The sequence below is a fragment of the Paroedura picta genome, chromosome 15 (assembly GCF_049243985.1).
Source record: "Paroedura picta isolate Pp20150507F chromosome 15, Ppicta_v3.0, whole genome shotgun sequence".
In the NCBI taxonomy this organism is placed as follows: domain Eukaryota; kingdom Metazoa; phylum Chordata; class Lepidosauria; order Squamata; family Gekkonidae; genus Paroedura; species Paroedura picta.
In genome coordinates this window covers 3,720,636-3,744,267 of record NC_135383.1, presented here as the reverse complement: position 1 = coordinate 3,744,267, position 23,632 = coordinate 3,720,636, and the positions used below count along the sequence as shown (strand labels likewise).

Here is a 23,632-nt window from a genome sequence, read left to right as displayed (position 1 = left end):
CTCAAAATGGCCCCCCGCCCGCGAAGCGCTGCTGGGAAACGGAGTCCGCGCTCGCATAGCCGTCCCAGCGTTGCCCTCGCGCCGCGGACTCCATTTCCCGAGATGCAACGGGCCGACGGCGAAAGGCGGAGGCGCCGGGAGGGACGGCGTTTACCTGTGCGAGGAGGTGAGGCGAAGCGCCGTGGCCGATGGGAGTTGTAGTTCCGCAAAGGCGGGAAGCTCCAGCGGCGCGGACGGGCCGGAGGGGGGCCTGCGGGACTACAAATCCCAGAGAGGCGCGGGAGGGAGCGGGGCAGGGCGCCGCCTCAGGGCGGGGGGTACAAAAGGGAGCCGGCTGCGGTCGGGCGTCTGGAGCGCCTCTTTAGTTGACTCTCTCAGGTGAGGGTGGGAGGGGGCGCTCAGGGGGGGGAGCTTAACCTGCCTCTCTTCCCCCCTCCCTCCAAGTGGGGGGCCCTGGGGGGGAGTCTGGAGTGGGGCCTGGAGGAGAGGGAGGGGCTGTGCCCCCGGGGGGGAGGGGGAGAGTCTTATTGGGGGAAATTTGGGGGGGGGGGCTTACTTGGGGAAGCTCAAATGTTTATGGGGGGGGGTCTCATGTGTGTGTTTGTGACTTGGGGGGCAGCCTTTGTGTTCAGGGGTGCGACCCCTGGACATCCTTTCACATTGAATTGAGCTGAAGGCTCTGCTAGAGGGTTGCCACCTCTGGGCTGGGGCATCCCTGGAGACTTTGGGGGGGGGGGCTGGGAGTGGGTGGGATTAGGGGCAGGGAGTATGAAGCTGTGGAGTCCCTCAATGTGGAGTATGAAGTTGTGGAGTCCTCCCCCCAAAGCAGCCCTTTTCTCCAGGGAGGCTGGTCTCTGTCGTCAATTCTGGGTTAGGGTCCTACCTGGACTGGCATCCCAACTCCTGTACTTTATTGGGGGGAGATGTTTGTGGGTGCCCACATATTGGGAGGAGGGGCCTGGTACCTCCTGCAATCCAGGGGCCCTGTGTGAAATGATTGTTTTGTTTTCCAAGGTGGGTGAGCGGAGGTTTCTTGCATATTAGCAAAGAGCATCATGACTCCCGTGGTGATGAGGGGTGGGTAATGCAGTGTTTCCCTGTGGGGGAATATCCTGCCCCAGATATGTAAATATAGCCCGTCTATATTTGGCAAGGCTGTTGTGGTGTTAGTTGTGCTTAATGTGGGAGAGGAAACCCAGACGACCCCCTCTGTTTGTTCATTGTCCAGGCTTTTACGTCTGTTTTGGGGTGTGGATTGCCTTGGCCTCTTGGCCTAGGGAGAACTGTGGGATGTCTTTTTTGGACAGGAGAAAGCCTGATCTCTTTTCAAAAGGCAGGAAAAGGGAGCGGGGGCTCCTTCTGCTTCCATGCAGTTGTACACAGATGCACTCATAATAATAATAGCTTTTATGTAGCATTTATGGCATGTTCAGACCAGTTTTATATTAATTGTATAATCCCACAATGTAGGGCAGTGATCATCCCTCGATACGGCGAGGGAAGCGGGGGGGGGGGATCACTGGAGGCTGACTGAGCCTGCCTCTTCAGCTCATGGTGGAGATAAGATTTGAACCACCACAGAACTCTGCATCCTCTGTCCCCTTGCTCTCCCCACCTCCTGCACACCAGTTGCTTGTTTCTGTGTTGTGCCGTCAAAATGCTTCTGACTTCTGGGATCTGTGACTAACAATCTCCAAAATGTCCTCTTCTCAACAGCCTTGCTCAGGTCTCAGAAGCCCCAACCCTTCGCCTGAGAGGTCGAGTTAGTCCTCCTCCTGTTGGGCCTTCAGCTTGTCCTAGCATTGTTGCCTTTTCCCGTGAGTCTTTCCTTCACCTAAATGTGACTCAAGTCTGATGGCCTTAATTAGCTCATTTTACTTCTAGCGAGAATCCACATGTTTTGTCTTTTTTGGCGGGTCCATTTCAAACATATCCACTTTCTTCCTATCCTTGTCCAACTTCCACGCCTGCACTGGAGCTTAAAAGAAAAAGGGGAAACCGGAACTGACCTACAACTCACTGGCTCCGGTGGGAGTTTTTATTTTGTAAACAGCTTAACGAGGTGCATAAAATACAATGGAGATGTAGCTGCTAGATTCGATACACATCATTGTATTCTGTGTGCAGAGGTGTGTTCTCAGCTGTGATCGCTAGTTCAGTTCCTCACTACTTCAAACGTATGCGGTGGGAAATCCTGCAGATTCTGTGTCAGTGTCTTGGCCTTCTATTATTCTGTGCCAGGAGTTTTCCAACTTTTCCAGCCCACAGGCGCCTTTGGAATTCTGACACAGCGCGGAGGGCGTAGCTGCAAAACGGCGGCCAAAAATGTCCATCACAAGAGGTGGAGCCAGCCTTAAGATGGCAGCTGCCTCTTCCCTTCATGTGCACAGCAAAGGTTCTTGTGCAGCTGCCATTTTTAAAAATATGCTCGGCCAATCAAACCTCTTATGGTCGAACAGAAGCTCTGTAGAATTAAACCCCCACATGGCCAGGATTCTGGTTTGAGGCAGCGGCAACATCTGGGCATGGAATTGAGGTCACTGCAGGTAGGCAGGTAGTTGAGTTTCCTGTATTGCGCAGGGCAATGGACTCAATGACCCTGGAGGTCCAACTCTATGGTTCTAGGGCCACACCCACTTTTAAAAAACATTGCCACTGCTTTGAAGGCTTCTGACTAATGTTATAAGACAAGGAGTATCAGCCTCCAGGCGGTGACTGGAGCTCACCTGGCACCAACATCAGTTCACCTGAAGGAAATGGCCATTCTGGAAGGTGGGCTGTATGTCATGATACCCCATTGAAGGGGGGGGGGTCCCTCACAAAACCCTGTGCTCCTCAGACTCCAACCCCAAAATGTCCACGTGTTTCTCAACTCAGGGCTAATAACATCAGAACTTGAGTTCTGCAATTTTGTAGAGGCCAATTTTGTAGAGGATTTGAGGGATGTATGTATTAACCTATAGTTCTCATTACATTGTGGACATGCCTTAATTTCTTGCCAAAGAACAAGGTCAAAAACACACACTAGGCGAGGAGAGGTGCCTGTATTCACAGACTTCATTTCCGCTGCCTGTTGGCCCGGCAGCTCGCTGCATAAACAGATCAAAAGCCTTGAGTGCCCAACCTCCAAAGAAACCAATACCTTTAACAATTCTGCTTTTCTTGCCTCCACACATGGCCTCTGTTCTTTAGCCAGAGCTTCAACCAAGCAAGGCTTAAATAACCCCTCTCTTCGCCAGGGAACATTGTAGGAATTATTGCCGTTCCCAAAATGGGAAGAGAGGAGTGTCATAACAAAGGCCTCGAAAATGTTGGCGGTGGAAAAGTTGTTTGTATATTTAGCTGCCAGGGCAAGGCAGCTTTGGTGGGTGGAGAAGCTGACATTCCTGGATCAGAAAAGATTCTAAACCTTTGAGCTAGGGAGAGGCTGCAGGAGCCTGGAATGAAGGGAAGTCGAGGAAATACAAACGGGGTTCCTTTGCCGTATATCCTGTTGTGCCAAAAGCATCCTGGCCGAGCGTCTTTCATCGCAAGTGTTTAGTTTAAATGCTTGGCGGGATGTGCGGTGTGGCATTCTCTGGAATTCTGCTTGCTTTTTTGTCTTGCTTGGGGTTGTTTTGCAATGTGCGTGCTTTATACCCTCCTATGCCGTCTTGGATGAGCCTCTTGTGGCGCAGAGTGGTAAGGCAGCCGTCTGAAAGCTTTGTCCACAAGGCTGGGAGTTCAATCCCAGCAGCCGGCTCAAGGTTGACTCAGCCTTCCATCCTTCCGAGGTCGGTAAAATGAGTACCCAGCTTGCTGGGGGGTAAACGGTAATGACTGGGGAAGGCACTGGCAAACCACCCCGTATTGAGTCTGCCATGAAAACGCTGGAGGGCGTCACCCCAAGGGTCAGACATGACTCGGTGCTTGCACAGGGGATACCTTTACCTTTACCTTTTTATGCCGTCTTGGGCGGTGCGTCTTTTCTTTTTAAAGACCGGTGCCTTCTCTTGCGCAACAGACCGGCTGAGTGAAAGTCAGGCAGAAACACTCTCCGGGCGAGTTGCGCAAACGTTCCCAGACTGCTAAAGAGAGAAGACCCTTTCTGCAACCGGTGTTTCGAAATAAGTTACGGCTGACTCATCTTGCCCTGCGTCAGCCCTTGCTGGTTGCCCTCGTTGCTGAAGCTATAAAAGTGGGGCGTTGTCCCTCTGGCCGAACATCCCCCGTTTGGTTTCGGTGGAGCCTTGTGAATATTCGCCGACGGGCGCTTAAGCCTGTTTGGTTTCCAGGTCTTCCCTCTCGGCCTGTTCTGGCTGATGAAGTCCGCATTCTTATCAAGGTGTAGCGTGATTCATTCCTTTGCAGAACTCCTAGTCCCAAGGGCTGTCGATGAAGGCCCAGAGGTGGCCTTGCTAGGAAGGGCGGTCAGGTAGAGTTGCTTTGCCTAGCAGCACAGGGAGTTGCAGTTTCCTGCCTCAAATCCTACATTGGTGCTTCGTTAAAAAGAAATGAGCCAGCAGTGGCAGCGTCTTGACCTCCTCCTTCAGCTGCAAAGCCGTCTTAAAGCTTGACGTGGTCGGTGGTGGTCAAAGGCTCCGGAACTGGAAGGGCTCTGAGGATGGCTTTCCGTGTCCCCCATCGGAGCCCCCCCCCCCCGTTCGTTAGACTCTTTGTTTCACATCCCCTGAGCCTGTGCCATTGTTAGGCAAGGTAATGGTGCCGGTACCATCCCTGGTAGTCCCGCTTGCTTTAAACTCCTCCAGCAAGCTTTGCCGGGAGCCACAATGAGGCCTCATTACTCTGGGCCATTTCTGGATAATGGGGCAGGCCTGCATATTCTTCTTGGGCTTTGATTCCTCTTGCAGGGTTGGCACATTCTGAATATGCTTTGTATCTCTTCAAACGTTTGTGGTCTATTTTAGTATCTCTGGTTCTATCGCCCCAGCCTGTAGCAGCCTGACCCTCTTCTGCCAGTGACCTCAGATTAGATTGCGTTCCTTTCTCTGCCTGCTTTCACATTTCTCCCCGCTTTTTAAATCTAGCTCTGTGTGGGTGGGTGGGGCGCAGAGAGAGCAGGCGCTTTAAAGCCGCTGCTGAAGGAGCCCTGGTTCATGCTTCACTTGGACTTGCGCATGGCCACCCAGGTTCTTGTTCCAGAAATGGCACACTGCTTCCGTGGCTTTCTCGCTATGGGGCAGGGCTGCCTGGGGGAGGCAGGGGGGATCACAGGACGACCGGAAGAGGGATGTTTGTATGGAACTTGGTGGAGAGAAGGGGCAAAGGCCTAGAAGCAACGTCAGTTAAATTATGGCTAGTGCTAATCTCCGGAATTCCCAGCCTTTGAGATTCCGACATCGCATGGTGAGCGCAGAATGGCTGCCACCAGAGGCGGAGCCAGGAGCAAAATGGCTACTGCAGCTTTCCTTCAAACTGTGAGCATCCTTTCGGCACCTGCTTGCCAGAGTGACATCTTAAGGAATCTGCCCAGATAAGCCAATCTCCAATAGTCAGTCGAAAGCCTGGCTGGGCAGAAGCCCCACCCACCTTCTCCAAATACCGGGTGGGTGATAGGAAAGGTGTCAGTGGGTGCTCCAGAGGAGGGGGGGGGGCTCGTGAACAGGGCTTGCCCACTTGTCACAACCCACGGCCAAAGCAACCCAGAAAGGCGGGCAAAGTCCGGGATTCGGCGAAAAGCCCGGGGTGGGTTCCCGATCCTATAAACCAGGATTTGAAGAATTCAAATGAGCCTCTTGATTTCCCCCAAAAGGGTTTGCTTTCAGTTTAGTTGCATTTAAATACAAATTGAAAAAAAATCTGCGGATGTTAATAGCTGCTTCCCGAGTCAAATGGATTGTACACTGTGGGCTCCTCGTGCGAGAGCCTTCAAAGGCCCTTGTTTGAGTCGCAGTCCTCGTTAATATTCTGCTTTGACAGGCTTCCCTTTATTGTATCAGCCTCACGAACAAAGCGTTAGGAATCTTCGCCGTCCCCATCCAACCCTGTGGAGAGCAACGATCGGGCCGCACAGCAGGATGAAAGCAGGCTCAGACACAAGATACCGGCTCTGCCTAGTCTGTTGGAAAGCCAGAAATGTTTGTGAGGGGAAGACGCTGTTTTCCATGCCCAGTCCAAGAAACTGCTGGAAATATCTCTCCCCCCCCAAAAAAATCATTTATTGTAGAAGATACTGGGGGGGTGTAGTTTGAGCAGTTAATGCACGCAAAAATATTGTGAGACTCGAATCTCCACTCTTAGGTGGTCAAGAATGGTTGCTTTCATTTTTCTATCCAGTTGGCTTCATGTTTGCCCCCCTTATCCATGGTGCAGCGAGGTCTGGAGGTAGAGGGAGGCTCATAACTGTGGCTTGTCGATTCAGAAGTTTGCTGAACTGCTTCTTGAAAACCCGCCACAGATGGTGATTCCTGGTTCTCACCCTCTGTCTGGTCAGGAGCCGTGCCTTGCCAACACAGGTGTTGCATCAAGCTGTAGGTAAACTCCCCCAAGGCATGGCGTCTTGAGCCAACATAGGTGGAATGGTGTTCAATGCTCCAAAAGGCTCCATGAATTCAAAGGCGTGCTACTGTGGAACTTCTGTCTGAGGCCGGGAAAGAGAGGCTGAGCTGCCATAAAGCACTTTCAGTGTGTGCGCATGGAGCTCAAAGTGGCACACCTTTTGCTCGATGGCTTTTGGGAGCGAAAAGATTGGCCTGGAGTAAAAACGTCACCATTAAATTCTACGAAGGAGATGGATCAATTTGCAGTGAAGACCCAACGGGAGATAAATCCAGCCCTCCGGTGCGGGACAGATGTTCTAACCGAGCTTGGTAATTTTGCCACTATCAACAGGTATCCGTCTGGAAACACAGTTGTCTGGCTGATGGGTGACCCAGTGCATTTTCCAGGATGAGAAACGGCGGCCTCTGTCCTGTGAATCCTGGACTGCTAATATGTTGGTGGTTTGCACCAATATATTCTGGGGCAGCAATGGGCTTTGATTCCCCTCCCCTTAATTTCTCAGTAGGTGGATGCTTTTGAGGCATCAGTAACAAGCCTGTTCCAGCGAGCTGCCTCAAGATATTGACGGTGGCTCACCCAAAGCAGCAGCCCCCACGATGATGGATGGGCCAGCAAATTACTCCAAACAGAGCTTTCTGTTCTCTTTCGGTGATCCTTCTCCATCTCCGCAGAAAGCCTCTGTGTTCAAGAGGACGGATGAGAAGCTGAGGGTTATTTTGCAGTCGACGTAATGAGACACTCTGTCATGGGAAGCAGGCAACTGTTCTGGAATTAGTCAAATCAGATATGAACCGTCGGCCAATTTAGCCCGGCTCCTAAATGCGACGCATTCTATTGTTCAAACCTACCTTCTCTTCCCCATCCTCTGCCAAAGACTTGGTGTTTCTATGCTTGTTCGCTTCCCTGGTGAAGGTTAGTTGGGCTTCTTTGAGGACAGGCTGCAAAACCTCTAAATGTCATCTCAGAAGTTAGGTGCGCCAGTCTCCGGTAGAACAGCTACGTTATGAATCCAGCAGGATCTTCGAGACCCACAAACTTTCCAAGGCAGTAGACAAGTGCGAGAGTCCAGGTGCATCTTTTAAGACGTACAAAACCTGTGGCCGCTTTCGTGAGTTGCGAATTTCCTGCATTCTGCCGGGGTTGGACTAGATGACCCTGGAGGTCCCTTCCAACTCTATGATTCTATGTTTTTCACAGTCAGTGCTTTAAAAATGGGTGAAACTGGCATATTAACTGTTGAGTGTTTAAGGCATATAGTTGATTTGGATGTACAGAGGTGCCCAAACCCACAGCGATAACAAAGCAGCAATTTCACCATATCAAAGGAAACCAGTCTCTAAAGGCTTTGTGATCAGAAACTTGTGCTCATATTGACTTGCTGAAAGAACAACAAAAAAAGAACAGCAGCTTTGGGGCATAAGAGATAAAACAATACTTTGTTCTTCTAAAGCTGCTTGGGGGTAGGAGGAGGCATCCAATTATCACTTAAGACAGGCGTGTGTCTTCGAATCCCAGATTATCAAAGCTCCAATTTGTCCCGTGTTGGTGTGAATTCCTTCTAGGCCTTCTCAGTTTTGGTCAACGCCGTGTATAATACCGTCCAGAGCGTCTAAGTGTGAATTTCACTTCATTTTATTTCCAGGGTGGCTTTCTGTCCCAATGAGGACCCCGCAGGGCTTATGATATCCCCCCCTGCATCTTCTCAACAACCCTGTGAGGGAGGAAAGACTGAGAGTGTGAATTTCATTGGCAGAGTGGGGATTCCTACCTGGGTCTCCCAGAACCTGATCCAAGGGCAAACTGTGGCCCTCCCAGATGTCCATGGACTACAATTCTCATGTGCCCCTGCGGCTACATCCTCTCCCCTTGTTTCTAACGTCTCCCCTTTTGTAAGGCAGCTTCCCACGTGGCATGGAAGGAATAAGCAGGGTTTTTACTACACGGAAATGATTTATGAAAATATAGTGTGCCGCCCTCAATTGCAAAGTTTAGTAGGGAGGGTATGAATGTACATTGGATATAACTACAGCCCAGGCCTTCCCCTTTTATCCTCTCTATTATCTTCGGAGGCGGGGGAACCAGGCATTTCCTAGAGGTGACTGCGGTTTTTCGAAATCTCTCTTGCCAAGTGGTTGGGTAACAGTTTGCCGAGAGAGGAAGCTGAGGCTGAAAGCACAGAATAAATAACGCCCAGGGAATCCTTTCCGTCCTCAACCCCCAGTGGGATCTAGCGTGCAGAGAAAGTGGGTCACGAAGAAGGCATTTCCCCGTTTATTTACGCCAACGCAGGCAAACGGTGGCTCTCCGGATGTCCATGGACTACAGTGACCATGAGCCCCTGCCGAGTGGCCGGGCTTGGCAGGGGCTCGTGGTAATTGCAGTCTCCAGACATCTGGAAAGCTACAGTTTGGCCTCTTGGTCTGTGAGTTCTCGCAGCCAGGCCTCGAAGAGAGAGTCACAACCCCATCACCGAAACGGCCAGCTGGAGAAGGGGGAATAGCAGACAGTTGTTGTCGGTGGGCTTCTTTTGGCAGCTTGAACTTGTGCAGCTCCTTCCTTCGAAGGACTTGCAAGTAGCAGCTCCTTCCCTTGGCTTCAGAGCCGTCTGCGCCGAGGCAGAGCAGGCCGTGAGGATTGTCCGAGGAGCTCTTTGCGCTAGGCCGGCGCACCCTCCCGCCTCATATCGATCCCGTATAGCCGAGTGCCGCATCCAGTTGTGGATTTGTTCCCGCGGAGGTTTATCGGCGGTGCCGGCAGGCAGCTGCCGTTCCCATTTGCAATCTCATTGATTTCCACCCTTTTAATTCTGGGTGTGGGATGTGCTTCAAGCGGACCGATCAGGTCCCCGCGTTTCCTAGCAACCACACAGGCCTGCCTTGAGCAGAAACTCCGTCGGCTGCTGCAGACTGGAATGTCTCCCGAATTAGCACCTTTATAAGACAAGGCGAGATGTTTCCTCCTCACCCACCCCAGCTTGATCCCCAGTCTCCACGTTGGTTGGAATTAAACTATTTGGGCCCCCAAGCAGCTACGGTAGAAGATTTTGTTCTGGTGCAGCTGAATTCTGAATATTTGTCTTTCTCTCTCTCTCTTTAGACTTGCTCGGTCTTGGGCATGGCCTCCCCGTGTGTCATCCTCCTCACTATACTGGGAGCAGAAGTCGCTGGCAAGTCCTCTGAAAGTTTGGTATGTATTGCGCATCAGAGCGTGCTCGATTTCAATCCGTCCCAGACTATCACTGATCCATTTGCGTTAATCGAAGTTCGAGTCCAGTGGCTTCTTGAAGACCGACAAAAGTTTTATTCAAAGTATTAACGGTGCCGATGGACTTGAATGTTGCTCTTCTGCGTCAAACTGACAAGAGTTGCCCACCTGAATCTGTTTGTATATAGTTGGGCCTGCCAGCTGGCCGGAAAAAAAAAAGCCGTAGTAGTGTTTGATTGTTTTTTTGTGTAATCCGGTTTAAAACGGAGACGTCCACCGGCCCCGCCCGACGCCCGCATGTCTTGAAATTAAACGAGACGTACGCAAAATGTTCAGAAGCACGAAAGCTACCATTAAAATTTATTTCTGCAAAGGATGTTAGCAATAAAAGAAGCATCGGGGAGAGCAGCCTCTGAAAAACCAAAACAGCCACGGAGGGAAAGGCCCAAGTCATAAGCGACGCGCTCTTCTAAAGAATAAGCATAGAAATAGATAAAGGAGAATATAACGCTGAACAATAGTTACCAGCATCACAGAGCAATAAGTGTATTGTAGAACAAATTACTTGTTGAACAAGTTAACACCACCTACTGAACAAGGGATAGGAATATAGCTAATATAATGGATGAGCTTCCCTTCAGTAACAAGCCACTTCAGATATCGGTGCGCAGTGATTAACCATTCTTGCACGTGAAGAGGGTAATTGCAGTGTGCAATTCAGGCATGTAATCATGGTGGTCCAAGGTAAAGCATCCATCTCACAGTCTTTCCTGTAGGTAACTTAATACGGGAGGTTTTCACATCTCAAATAGTTCGACACGTTCTTACATACTTGAGAGACAGCATGGTGTAGTGCTAAAGTGTGGCAGCCTCTAATCTGGCGAACCGGGTGTGACTCCCCACTCCTCTGCATGCAGCCAGTTGGGTGATCTCGGGCCGCTCAGTTTTCTTAGAGCTCTTTCAGCCTCTCCCACCTCACAGGGTGTCTGTTTTGGGGAGAGGAAAGGGAAGCCGAATGTAAGCCGCTTTGAGGCTTCTTCGGGTAGAGAAAAGCGGCATGTAAGAACCAACTCTTCTTCTTCTTCTGACAAGACAGTGAATTCCACCCCCCCAAAAAAAAAGACTTATTTTGAAGAAAATGCTGTCACGCATGAGTAAAATCAGCTTTGATAATCTTGTTTCCATCCTTCTACCTTTTGCAATCATTTCCTGGATCCGAAGCTGGGGGATCGGGTTTGATTCCCTACTCTTCTGCATGCAGCCAGCTTGGGTGACCTTGGGCCAGTCATAGTTCTCTCGGAGCAGTTCTCTCAGAGCTCTGCCACCACCTCCCTCTCAGAGTGCCAGTTGTGGGAATAGGAAGGGAATAGTGTCGGTAAGTCACTTTGAGACTCCTTTAGGTACTGAAAATTAGAATATTAAACAAACCCAGCTCTTCAAATTATGTATTGAAGAGACAAAATTTGCCTGGAGCTTCCAGGGCAACTCCCCCCCCCCCAATTCCCTTAAATAGTTTCTCTGTTCTTTGTTGTTGTTGTTCTCCCTCCTTTTTTGGCAGATCGATGAAGCCTGCCCTGATTGTTACAGGTTTGATTTAAAAAGCTGCTCAAGGCTTGAATGATATACTGTCATGTCACCCCCCCCCTCAATGTGTGCTTTTAATCTCCTTTCCTGTTTGTTTGTGGATGACTCTTCATATTCCACTGGAATTACAGCCTCCAAGGACTGGGGTGGGCTATTTGTTATTACGCAACAGGACAAGAATTCCCTGAGCCGGAAGCTCGCCGCCTAAATTTAGAAGAAGCCACCTTCTGCTTTCGCCCGAGGAGGTTCCCTTCTTTCTACGAACCCGGCCTGCCTCCAGCACGCCGTAGATTTTGACCGAACAAACCTTGTAAGCCTCTGGCTTCATTGCCTACAACATTCCATAGGAGAAAACCCAGCCGTGTTGGCAGCACTTCAGTTCTCCCACACAGGATTACAGTGTGAGCCTCTCCTTCCCTTAATTTTTAAACACTGTGGAGGTCCTCACCCTGCATCCTTGCACTCTCCACATACTCTGCAGCCTCATCCGTTTTGATGGCCTAAAGGCCCACATTTGGATGATGAGAACCTCTTAAAGGCCAATGGCTTTTTCGGGAGTATCAGAAGCTGAGGCAAGGAATTGTTAAGGAGGGGACCCCTTGGACACACGGCTCTTGTCTTTCCATGTTCTTATCGCAAGAGGCCCAGGAGGGAGGGGGGAAGGGGTGGCGGGGAACGCCCTCAGGTTGCTGCCGCCTTTCAGATCAGGGAAGCAGGCCTCTCCCAAAACTCCGCCTTTCAAAACAGGGAGGTTTCTAAGAACAGGAAGAACGGGGCGTCTTTCCTAGAACTGGCTTAATAACATAAAAAAAAAAAAACACAACACTTGACATGAGCCTGATAAAACTGCTTTTGAAAAATGTCTAATCGGCAATGGGATTCCTCGTTTTCAAGCATTGCTCTTATTCCTTAGCGGCAGGTTTTTACGGGGAGATTTGGAGCCAATTTCCTGTCAAATTGCATATGTTAAACAGACTGTCATTGTGGTCGGGCACGTTGCCACGTTCCCCACAGAAGTGGCTCTCCCCCCCCCTGCACACACACACACGCTCTCACCTACCCTCCTCTGACCCCCCTTTACTTTCACAATGTCTCACATGAAGTTGACAAGATGCTTGCAGTGTTGCCTGCGAGGGCCGCTTTCCCTATTGCAACGTTCACACCCTGAGAAGGGGGCCACGTGGGCATCTGTCTGCATCAGCGCCTGGCAGCATTAAACAAGCCACGCTTAAAGAACAGCTAGGCTCTTGCATCCTGTGGCACCCTGAGTGGAATCCGCACTGGGGTCTTGAAGGAGGAACGGTAAGGGTGAATCCCTTCCTCCTCTCCATCCTTAGGCCTGTAACTAGACAAGGGGGAGCCAAAAGATACACCAAGAGAATTAGAGTAAGCTTTGTTATGGGTCTTTTTTTTTTTTTACAGAATGCAAGGCCCAACTCCTCCTTCCCGCAAATAACCATAGGGTACATTTACGTCCCAGAAGCCTGAGTCAGAACATACTTCCTCTTAGGCTATATTCCAGCCGTCAAGATTGAGGCAACGCTGCTGACTCCGCCCGGGCATAATGCTCGGGGCATCCAAGCCAGAGGGCTGTGGCCCACGCCAGCACCAGCCACACTGAACTGGTTGCATTGCACAGTCAGTGCAGCTCCCCCTCTGGCATTGTTCTTGCGAAAAATGCATTGTTCTCCCTCTTTTCCCCCCTCCCCCGTCCTCCTCCCTTTCTGTGGCTGTTTTCCAAATTCTTTGGGGAAAGGTGTGTTTCTTTTCTCCACCTGTCAAAGCGGTTCTCACGAGCAGCGGTCAACCCGGCCACTTCTGCCGGATGTACCGGGCGTGGTAACGAAATCGGACGGGCTGCAGTTCTCCTGCGATGGAGGAGCGGAAATTGGAGAACTTCAGGAAAATGACCGCCTCTTACCCTGCCCTCTCCTCCTCCTCCGTCTCTTAGGAATCGGAGCTCGACTGTTGCGTGGACACGATGGAGGTCAACACCACCTGCCTCGCCAGCAACCAGTGCCGCCCAGGTAGGGGAGCCATTTCTCCTGGCCCAGAGGGATCGGTCGGTGAAGGCGAAGCTGTGGGCCCCACCTGGTCAAGCTGCCTGCCTCTCTCGGAAGAATGGGGGGGGGGGGTCCAAAAGGGCCAGGCAGAAACTAAGGCACAGTGGGCTTAGGGAGGATAAAAGGAAGTCCTTCTCCACCCGGTGGATTTCACCGCCTGGGGAAGTGACGGCAGCTACAAGGCTAGACAGCTTCCAGAGGGGAATGGAGAAACAGCTGGAGCAGAGGCAGTGGCTGTTAGCCATAAGGTCTAGATCAGGGGTAGTCAAACTGCGGCCCTCCAGATGTCCATGGACTACAATTCCCATGAGCCCCCTCCAGATGTCCATGGACTACAATTCCCATGAGCCCCCTCCAGATGTCCATGGACTACAATTCCCATGAGCCCCCTCCAGATGTCTATGGACTACAATTCCCATGAGCCCCCTCCAGATGTCCATGGACTACAATTCCCATGAGCCCCTGCCAGCGTTAGTCCATGAACATCTGGAGGGCCGCGGTGTGTGAGCCATGGTTAGAAATAGGAGTCTGCAAGGAGAAGGAAGAATCGCCTTGCCTGAACACGTCCTTGTCTGGTGTTTACATTAGCATGCTGTGGGTCTGGTTTTGTGCATGTCACCTTGGGTCTGCCCCTCACTCTCTTTCTGACCTCCCTCGCCGGGTTACTGTGAGTACAAAACATGCAAAAGAGCACCATGTATCTTCCGGCCTCAGTTGCTCGAGGAATAGTTGGATAAAACTCAGTGTACTGCAAAGAAACACATTTGCTCAGCTATCCCATCCCCAAGAAACTAGCTGCTTTTTCTCTTGATCAGTCCTCTAACTTGGTTAAGATGGGCCTCGAATCTAGAGAAGCAGGTTCGATTCCCGACTCCCCCTCCACATGTAGCCAGCTGGGTGACCTTGGGCCTGTGACAGCTCTCTCAGAGCTCTCTCCGCCTCACCCACCAGCATTGCGGGGAAAGGAAAGGTGGGCGATTAAAAGCCGCTTCCAGACACCTTTGGGTCGTAAAAAGCGGGACCCATAAAACCCAAGGCTTCTGCTTCTTCCAGAGTCACCGCCTAGGCAAAGGAAAAAGGCATTACTGCTGGAGAATACAAGTTGTGTGTGTTTCCAAATGACACGCGACACGTGCCAAACCATGTGGATCACTGAGCTCTCGACGATGCCGGCCTGTTCTTTAAAAGGCTTATAAATTTCATCCTTCCCTTTCTTCCTGCCTTCCCCCCCCCTAATGCTAACACAGCTAATAAAGTTCCCTCTCCCCGGTTGCACAAAGCAATTTGATGCCGCGACGCAAACTGGTTGCCAATAAATTCCAGATTTCAATTTTTCATATCAATCCTCCAAAGGTTAATCTATCACAGCCTTTGGTGTCAGTGAAAGAGCTTTGTTATCTTTCCTGCCTCCCTCCCTCTCCTTTCTCTCTCTCTCTCTCTCTTTTTTTTTTTAACGCTGTCAGAAATCTTTCCCCTCCCACGAGGACCATTTTTATGTTTAGATTAAATGTCAGATATAATTTATCATCAAGGGCGTCTAACACACGGCTTCCCGCCAAGGCAAAACCGTACGGCGGGCGTTCGACCTCCCGGTCTGCACCACGTCCATGAGATCCAAGGCGGCTTCCCTTGGTCGGGTGGGGTTTCTTTCCGTGTGGCCCCTTTGGGCTCTTAAAATCCCATCGAGTGCGCAGGTGGCCCACTTCGGCAGCTGACTGAAAATCGTTGGCCTTGTTTTGCCAAAAAGTGTCATTTGCATAACGAGGGGGAAAGAGAGGCTCCCTGGAAAAACTTCCAATTTAAGCTTCAGGAGGAGCCGGAATAATTTTCCTTCCGCTGCCTTGATGGATTCTAGACCAATGATATATCCGGGCCATCCGTTTTGCTTGCAGCAGCCAAGGAGAAAAGTGCCAAAAGTGCTGGATTTCAGCCTAGGAGATCCGGGTTCAAATCCCCACTTGGTTGCCAAGCCATCTGATTGGTTCCAGGCCATTTGCTGTAATTCAGCCTAGCCTTCCTTGCAGGGTTGTTGTTGTGGATGAAACATAGAAGGGGCACCAGGCTTAGCCTCTTGGCACACCGGGATGCACAGGTGCCCCTCCCGGGTTTGCAGTTCAGGGCGTGGCCCCTGGAGAGGCGGTGTCAGAGAAGGAGTCATCCGGCAAAGGAAGCAGATCCATTTCCGCACGGCTCTTGATGGCCCACCAGGGGGCAGCGTGGTGGCTTCCCCTACCTGTCCCCTCCAACCTACCTGCTTTCCCTTCTGGACAGGCTGCTACAGGCGCTGGAACGAAGATGGCAGCAGCAGCTGCATCAAGTGCGAGAATGAAACGGTCCCTGTCACGCCGGCGTATAATCTTACAGATTGCCAAAACAGTGAGTCTCAAAACGGTCTGTTCCCCCCCTCCCAGCCCGTGGGAGTTGCACAAAGGACTAATCGGATTTTGTATGTCTGCATGCAAGAGGATCTGGGGGGGAAAGGATTAAGGGAAACCCTCCATTAGGTACCCTTGGCAGTAGGCCCTGCCTTCTCCCCCCTGAGCTCTTGACCCCCTTTGGCCGTGTAGGTCCTCTCTTCTTCTCGCTCATCCCCAAGCATGGAGCTGTAGCAAGTTAAGCTCTGTTCTCAAGAGTTTCAGCCCGTTCCTTGCTGGGCTAGCTTTCTGCTTGCCTGGAGGGTTGTTCTGCGGGTGTGCTCAAAACTGGCTTCCTCCGCCTGCAGTCGGAAGCATCGTGGTCCGTCCTTTCGCTTTCTGGTGATCCCACCAAATCTTGACCATGTAGAAGCACAAATGCTCCTTGGGTGACGCAGCTCTCCTTTGTCGTCTTAACAGGTGGTGCCAGAGGAATAAACTCCCAGATTAACGCCACTCGCCTACCCCCAGTTCCACAGAGCACAGGTGAGTGATGCCTGAAGGTACTCCATTCCATGCAGGTATTCTGAGATCTATGGAGTAATGGCTTCCGTGTGGGAAGGGACCAGGACTCGAAGCTTTGTGACCACCAGGCCTGCGGTTCATTCCCCAGCATTGCCAACTTAAAAGTCTCTTAGGTACTGGGAAAGCTCTGCACCTGCGGGTGGCCACTGGCTGGCACGCCGCTGCCCTCCAGTGATCGCCAAGGCGGCCGGACCGTGCCGAAGCGTGCAACCCTAGTCCTGACCCTCAAACGCCGTTCCACGCATAAGCGTCAGCAAGAACCTGCTTGCCCCATCTTCTGATTTCTCTTTTTTCCTCCCCGCTCAGGGCGGCCGGAAATAGCAGCTTCTCTCATCTTGGGGACGTTCTTTATCAGCCTCTTCCTCATAATGTGCGTGGCTTCGTTCTTCTACCTCAAGCGTGCCAATAAACTTCCAAACCTCTTCTACCGACGAAACAAAGGTAACTAACTGCCTTCCTTTCTGTCCCTTCAAACGACCTCCGTGTTGGATCAGACGACTGAGTCCAGCGTTCTGTTTTCATGCTTCCCGCGTTATGTTTTTGCTCCAGCACTTAGTGGTCACAGGTGTACTGCCTCTGTACATGGAGGTTCCATCCCTAACTAGTACAGTGAATTAGAACTGCCTTGCTGGGTCAGATCCACCCAGATCTTGGTCTACAACACTTTCAACTAAAACACTCCACCATAGCCAATCACAAAGTCGCTAAATAATTTCCTTGTGTTCTGTTTTAACCACTCTAGGTTCCGTTGTGCAGTCTGCTGAATCAGTAAGTTTTTTTTTATTTTAAAGCTCTCCATTCTTGTTCATCCCATCTTATTTGCTCATTCTACTGACCTCACAGCTTTTGTTGCATGAGATGTTTTGTCTGGTTTTGATGGTCCTGGGATTCCTTTGTTAGTTCGACGCCACCTCTGCCGGCCCCGGAGGGGCGGCTTACAAATTTCCCAAATTAATGCTTCCCTGGAGTTACAGAACTGGGTGACAGACTCATAGCACAGTTTTAGATATAGGTTTTGGTGCCTCAAATACTTCTGTGAAACGAAAAGGCGAGGATCTAACAAAACCGACACCGGACCACTGGATCATTCATGTTCAGATTTGGGGCGTAAAGAAAAATGGTGGGGTTGAGAGAGTTCTAGAATTTGAATTGTGTTGACGTACAAGGCCTTGCCCCCTCACCCCAAAATCGGGTCTTTAGAAGTATTGAAGGCCCCCCCCCCCCGATCTGGCTTTTAGCTGACCGATTGCTATCCACACACTTGACAAACCCCGGTCTCTCTTCCGTCCTTACAGGCATCTATGTTATCTCCACCTTCCTCAGGTAAGGATTTCTCCACCTCTCAGCACTCGAGCATCCTATTAATCCCGGCGTCAAGAAACGGTGGCAAGAAATCAGGAAACAAACAAACAAAACTTCCGTCCTTAGGAATATCCCTTTAGAACAGGGATAGTCAACCTGTGGTCCTCCAGATGTTCATGGACCACAATTCCCATGAGCCCCTGCCAGCAAACGCTGGCAGGGGCTCATGGGAATTGTAGTCCGTGAACATCTGGAGGACCACAGGTTGACTACCTCAGCTTTAGAATATATGTGCTTTCAGGGCGCCTTTGGTCAGGGTTCCGAGTTGGGCAGATTTCCTTGTTTTAGACGTTCCCGCATCATCTACAGAGCTAAGAGAAAGATTGGGGGGGGGGAACACATGTTGACAGGATCAACCACAGTCATGTCATGCCTGTCTCCCATCGTAGAAGGGAAAGTGATATTGCCTCATGAAAGGTTCTCCCCATCCCCATCCCCATCCCTTAACTGCATATTTGGCACTTAAGGAGAGACGGTTTAAAAATAGATGGATTTCAGACAATGGACAGTTTTTATAGGTGCTCAAAAAGGAGAGACTTTCGGAGCTCGGTTGCTGGGGGCTGCCACCTGTCTCATAGGCTCCCAGGTGGCTTGTTGTCACCCTTGGTAGATTGAAGCTCAAAGCTGAATAGGGAAAATTATAGGGGGTGATTTGATTTCTTCCCACCCGCCCCCTTTTCTCCCTCGTTATTGGATACTCGCAATAAGCCTGATTTTTCTCAGTGATGACTTTTAGACGGCCGTGAATCGTAACTCTTAACAAACAAGGGGTTATTAAGGGGTTCCCTTCCCCCGCCAAAGCCCTTAATAACAGCTCCTTCTGCATCGATCATTGCAGTGCGGAAGCCCCGATACGTCAGGAGAGACCGGTCGCTCATGGCCTCTGGCGCCAGCACCACCATCTCTGCAGAGACGAGGGTCAGCAACGTGTAGGGTGGGCAGCGTGCGTGCGTCGCCCCCTCCGGATTTGTAAATACTGGCGCAGCTGAAGAAATGCGTACAACAGCTCCGGGGAAGTGCCAGGAGCAACACCTGAAGTAGCTGGCAAGAAGGGGAGGGGGGGAACGCGCTGGTAGGTCCACAGTGCACGGGCTTGGGCCAGCAAGCAGAGAGCGAAGAAATGTGGATGCAGCATTTCTCTTCAGGAGGGAGCCACGTCGGCGAACGGCTCTCGGTCAGGCTGCTGAGTCTCCTTGCCAACGGCTGCGGTCCGTTGAGAGAATCCACGAGGACAGAGGGTGCCTCCTCCGGGCTGCCGTCCTCTCTCCGGCTGCCGGCATGGTCTGCCAACGCAGTCGGCCAGGCTGCCCCAAAGCTCCTGTTGTTGTTTATTTTGTTAACACAAAGTGCCACGTTTTGATGCCTGCAGGAGGTGTCTCCAGACGGCAGGCCCCAGCCGGAGACTTCTCTGCCCCGCGCAGGACTCCTTCCCCTCCAAGCTGCTTCTGAGTCAGGTTTGAACGAGGCCTTAAGCTCCGGACAGCGCGGGCCATCGGCTACACCTACGAGAACTGTCCTGTATCCTTCCGCCCCCCTCCAAGTCTGCATTTCCGGAGGGCGGGAATTCCTCCGCAGGGCAAGATTGACCCGGAGTTGCACCAATAACTGCTTGAACTCCCTGGGGGTGGGTCTGCTATGTACAGGGTCGATGCTTGTGAAACTGTAGACCCACCATGTTCCTCCCCCACTCCCAGGTAAGCAATGGTGGGGTTTGGTTTGGGGTTTTTTAGGGGGTGTGGAGTCGAATACAAAGTCAGTCTCTCTCGCAGCCTCTGATCCCAAGGCGTGAAGGAATCCAGATACGGGAATGGTTGAGCCATTTCTTTTTCCAACTTTTTGTTCCCCTCCTCCACGGCTACCCTCAACGAGGCCTGGTGCCTCTCAGTTTCTGCCCCGTGGGGGGGGTGACGTTGAGGCAGTTTGGAGCCCCCACCTCTTAAGCCCCCTTCCTGGCTACATTGTGCACAGATCCCGCAGCTCAGATTCTCCCCTCTGCCCCCCTGCTTGCCTTCTTCTGAAGCCAAATTGGGTCCTGGCCGTCTACACCAGGGGTAGTCAAACTGCGGCCCTCCAGATGTCCATGGACTACAATTCCCGGGAGCCCCCTGCCAGCGTTCGCTGGCAGGGGGCTCCTGGGAATTGTAGTCCATGGACATCTGGAGTGCCGCAGTTTGACTACCCCTGGTCTACACGAAGGAGGCTTCGTGGGGGGTCTAGGGGTTATGCGAGGATGTTCTTTTCCGGGGTCTGTTTTCGAGGGCGTTTTGTAAAACACAAAATGCCATTTGTGTGTGTGTGTGTGTGTGTGTGTGTGTATGTATGTTTGTGTGAGATTGGAATTCCTCTTCTAGATAGTCCAGTCCTCTATTTTTAATACTTTTAAAGCTTTGATCAACCCGGGGCCAATCAGGGCAGGGGGGAAACCAGCAAGGGAGAAGGAGCATCAGGCGTCATTGAGCGGCAAGTGCCAGCAACAAGACCCCAGGCGGAAACGGCCCACCAGGCGAGGCGGTTCTGAATTATGTTCATGGGTTAGCCTCTCGGCATTTTTCCTGGCCAAACGGTGGCTCCAGATGTCCGTGGACTCCAATTCCCATGAGCCCCTGCCAGTAGCATGTTGGCATGGGGCTCATGGGAATTGTAGTCCACGGACATCTGGAGAGCCGCCTTTTGGCCACCCCTGGCTAGGGTCTGCCCAGGTAGCTGAATGCTTCTGCGGACAAGTAACATCGAAGCAGAGTTAACCCCCGCCTGCTCTTCGCAAACTAAGCTTGGGTAGGGAGGGAAAAGCTTTCCAACCAAAGGATGTCGGCCTAGTTGTGAAGAGAGCGGTTCAGCCTTTGCACGCGCTTGTGGGTAGCTTTCTGCCCAACACAGGTGCCACCTCTGGCTACCGGCATTTTTAAAAAGTATATATTTATTTTCTTTCCATGCATCTTTTGGACACAGGCTCCTTGGCCCGCCGGCATTTCCCCCATGCCAGTCGCCCTGCTTCCCCAGCTAGGCATTTCAGTGGGCAGGCGCCGGCAGAGGCTCCTGACGACCTTTATGGGGAGACACAGTTGTGCTTCAACGTCCGAAGCGGCCGTTCCCGGCCAAAGCAGCCAGCATCGCTGGCTGCTTTGGCCGGGAATGGCTGCTTCGGATGCCAAACCCTAGTCACTATGCAAGGCCCACGTGCAAAGAAATGGGCCCTGGGGGCCCCAGGGGTCGTCTTCTCTCGGACGGGAGCCAATCCTTCCTTTCCTTGCGCACTTTTTAATTTTAATTTGGCTCTTCAATTTCTTTTGGAAAGGTACCCCTTTGGCCCAAGCCCTCATTCGGTGCAAGTTGTGGTCAGAAGCCCTTTGTGGATTCACCCCTCTCCCTTGTCGGTCGCAGGAGATCCACGTGGCATTTTTCTTCAGGGGGAGGTTTTCCTGCATTGAAAGCGGAGTGGGTTTTCCATGGGGCCGTTCAAAGCATTGAGAGCCGCGTCTCTTCGCCAAACTCAGGTGGGGAAGCGGCCCGCAGGGCTCACGACGTGTCGCTCGGCTCTTTATCACCGGGTCGGATCAGCTGCTAAACTTTTTATTTTGCACTGCCATGGGTCGAATGCTGGAAACGTTGTCTGTTTTTGTTCCGTCCCTTTTTTTTACTCCCCGCCCCACCCCCTTTAATAAAAAGCACACTGAGGCCAAAGTTGAACGGCTCCGTTTGGAAGTGGCTGGTTTTTTGGCTTAACGCCCGCCTGAGCTAACCTGGGCGGCCCACAGCAGCTCCATCTCGGAAGTGAAGCCGAGCCGGCTGCAGTCGGGACTTGGAGAGGAGATGGCCAAAGAAGGTCCGGGGCTACTGAGCAGGCAACAGCAAAGCACCTCTGCCCCTCTCTTGCCTTGAAGACCCCACAGCCCAGTCCCTAACAGTTTCCCGAATGGGCTGAGACCATCTCGTTGTTGTTAGGTGTGAAGTCGTGTCCAACCCATCACGACCCCATGGACAATGATCCTCCAGGCCTTCCTGTCTACCATTCCCCATCCATTTAAGTTTGCCCCGACTGCTTCAGTGACTCCATCCAGCCACCTCATTCTCTGTCGTCCCCTTCTTCTTTTGCCCTCAGTCGCTCCCAGCATTAGGCTCTTCTCCAGGGAGTCCTTCCTTCTCATGAGGTGGCCAAAGTATTTGAGTTTCATCTTCAGGATCTGGCCTTGTGGCTTGTGGGAATTGTAGTCCATGGACATCTGCAGAGCTACAGTTTGCCCACCGCTGCCCTATGGCCTTGCCCTGCATTTCGATGGCCCCTCCCACCACCTCCCCCCTAGCCACTTTGACAATAAAACCAGGTTTTGCTATTAAATTAAACATTGGAAGGCAAGGGGGTGGAGGGGGCTGAAAGCTCTGAAGCCCCCCTTTTGCTGAAGTTTCCCGACTTTGCAAGAGCCGTCTCGTAGCGATTAACCCAGCCCGAAAGCTTTTGGGACCATCTCCGACTGCAAAGGCTGCGTCAAGGCATGTTGTCAAAATGTCAGATGCCAGCACAGGGCTCACAGCATCGTGCTATCAGAGTGGGGGGGGGGGGACAGGAGAATTGTTGGTAGGGAGCCCATCACAGAACTCACGTGCGGATTTGTCAGCTGGCACCCAAAACGGAATGACCCCCGTCAGCTCCAGGCGGCGACTCCCCGCCGTTGGCTGACGGCTCCGAAAGAGCCGTGGTTGATCTCCGGCAGGGTGGGGAGCAGGAAGCAGGGCCCCGCAGCGTCTGATTCCGCACACCTGAAAGAAGTTGTCTTGTTTCGAAGAAAAACAGCCGTGACACGGGCTGGCGGCGAGTGCGCAGCGCCGTGGCGAGAGACGTGACGGGCAAAATTACTTTCAAGACGCTAAGTTGTAACGGCAGAGCGCGTGCCGCGAGGCTGATGCCCAATTACGCGCTCTTCACAATTTCTCCTGCCAGCCTCCTGACACTCCGGCAAAGGCAAAGTGGTTCGGGAAGGAGGCAGGCCTCGAATAACCAAGCGGCTCGCGGCGGCGGCGGGGGCCTTTTCAACGCGGCTCCCGAACAAAACGACGCAGCGCTTGTTGAAAGGGAAACGTCCTTTGGAGGAGAGGCCTGCAAACTATTTCGTCTAAAAAAGGATCCTGCCGAAGGAGGTGTTTGTGTTCAGACACTACGCTGAAGTGCGCAGGGCTGCCAAGTTTTGTGCTGGAGGTATATTTTCAGTACGTTGCAGTGGCATTTCTACATTTTGGGGACATCTACTCTTTTGTATGTGCTGGAAAGTGTAATGGGGTGAGCTGGCCCCATCCTTTGTTCAGGGGGGGCCCCAACGCTGTGGCCCCTGTGTGTGGGGCTTTTGGCTCCCTTGAACAGCCCTTGCTTTGGCGTTCGCTGGCAGGGGCTCCTGGGAATTGTAGTCCATGGACATCTGGAGGGCCGCAGCTTGACTACCCCTGTCCAAGGTCATCTAGTTCAACCCCCTGCACAATGCAGGCACTTACAACTCCCTGCTGGTGGGCTTCTCTTTGAAGGACAGCGTTTTTTAGGCGATGGTGGGAACAGGCAGCAAGCAGCCGTAGCTCAAAAGGGCCGAACTTGCTTCAAGCGGAGAGGATGACCCCGGCCCAAAGTCTTGGGAAATGATTTGGGTTGCGGCCACTGGAATTCCCACACGCGCGCTATTGGCTCTCGATAACGTTATCTGGTGCTTAGTGAGGGGGGGGGGGTCAGGGCTGGGAGGAATTTCTGGATCGTGGCCCGGTTTTGCAACTTCCCCCAGGCAAGTTCAGGGGAGAGTCGTCTCCAACGGGACTCAACCGCGGGTGAAGCACGAAGCACCAGGAAGGGGAAATGAGGACAGCCTTTCCTTTTAAAGCGGTTGATGGATTTGCACATGGTGCCTCACCTACTTTTCTTACATCTTATGCTTAATGAGGGGGGAGGATATGATTTAGGGTTTTTATGGGGGGGCCCTCCCTGCACAGCGTAATTCTGGCTGC

The 23,632-nt window shown here is 52.0% G+C and overlaps 1 protein-coding gene across 1 annotated transcript; it reads left to right on the top strand.

The window, feature by feature from the left end:
- The first annotated feature begins 107 nt into the window (after window positions 1-107).
- On the top strand, window positions 108-19,754 carry C15H1orf159 (chromosome 15 C1orf159 homolog). The gene is made up of 9 exons (XM_077311208.1): window positions 108-166; window positions 9,598-9,687; window positions 13,241-13,316; window positions 15,624-15,728; window positions 16,187-16,252; window positions 16,598-16,732; window positions 17,034-17,059; window positions 17,587-17,614; window positions 18,492-19,754. The coding sequence occupies exons 2-9, from the start codon at window positions 9,616-9,618 to the stop codon at window positions 18,584-18,586; spliced, it is 603 nt and encodes a 200-aa protein (XP_077167323.1). The 5' UTR covers window positions 108-166; window positions 9,598-9,615; the 3' UTR covers window positions 18,587-19,754.
- The last annotated feature ends 3,878 nt before the right edge of the window (window positions 19,755-23,632 follow it).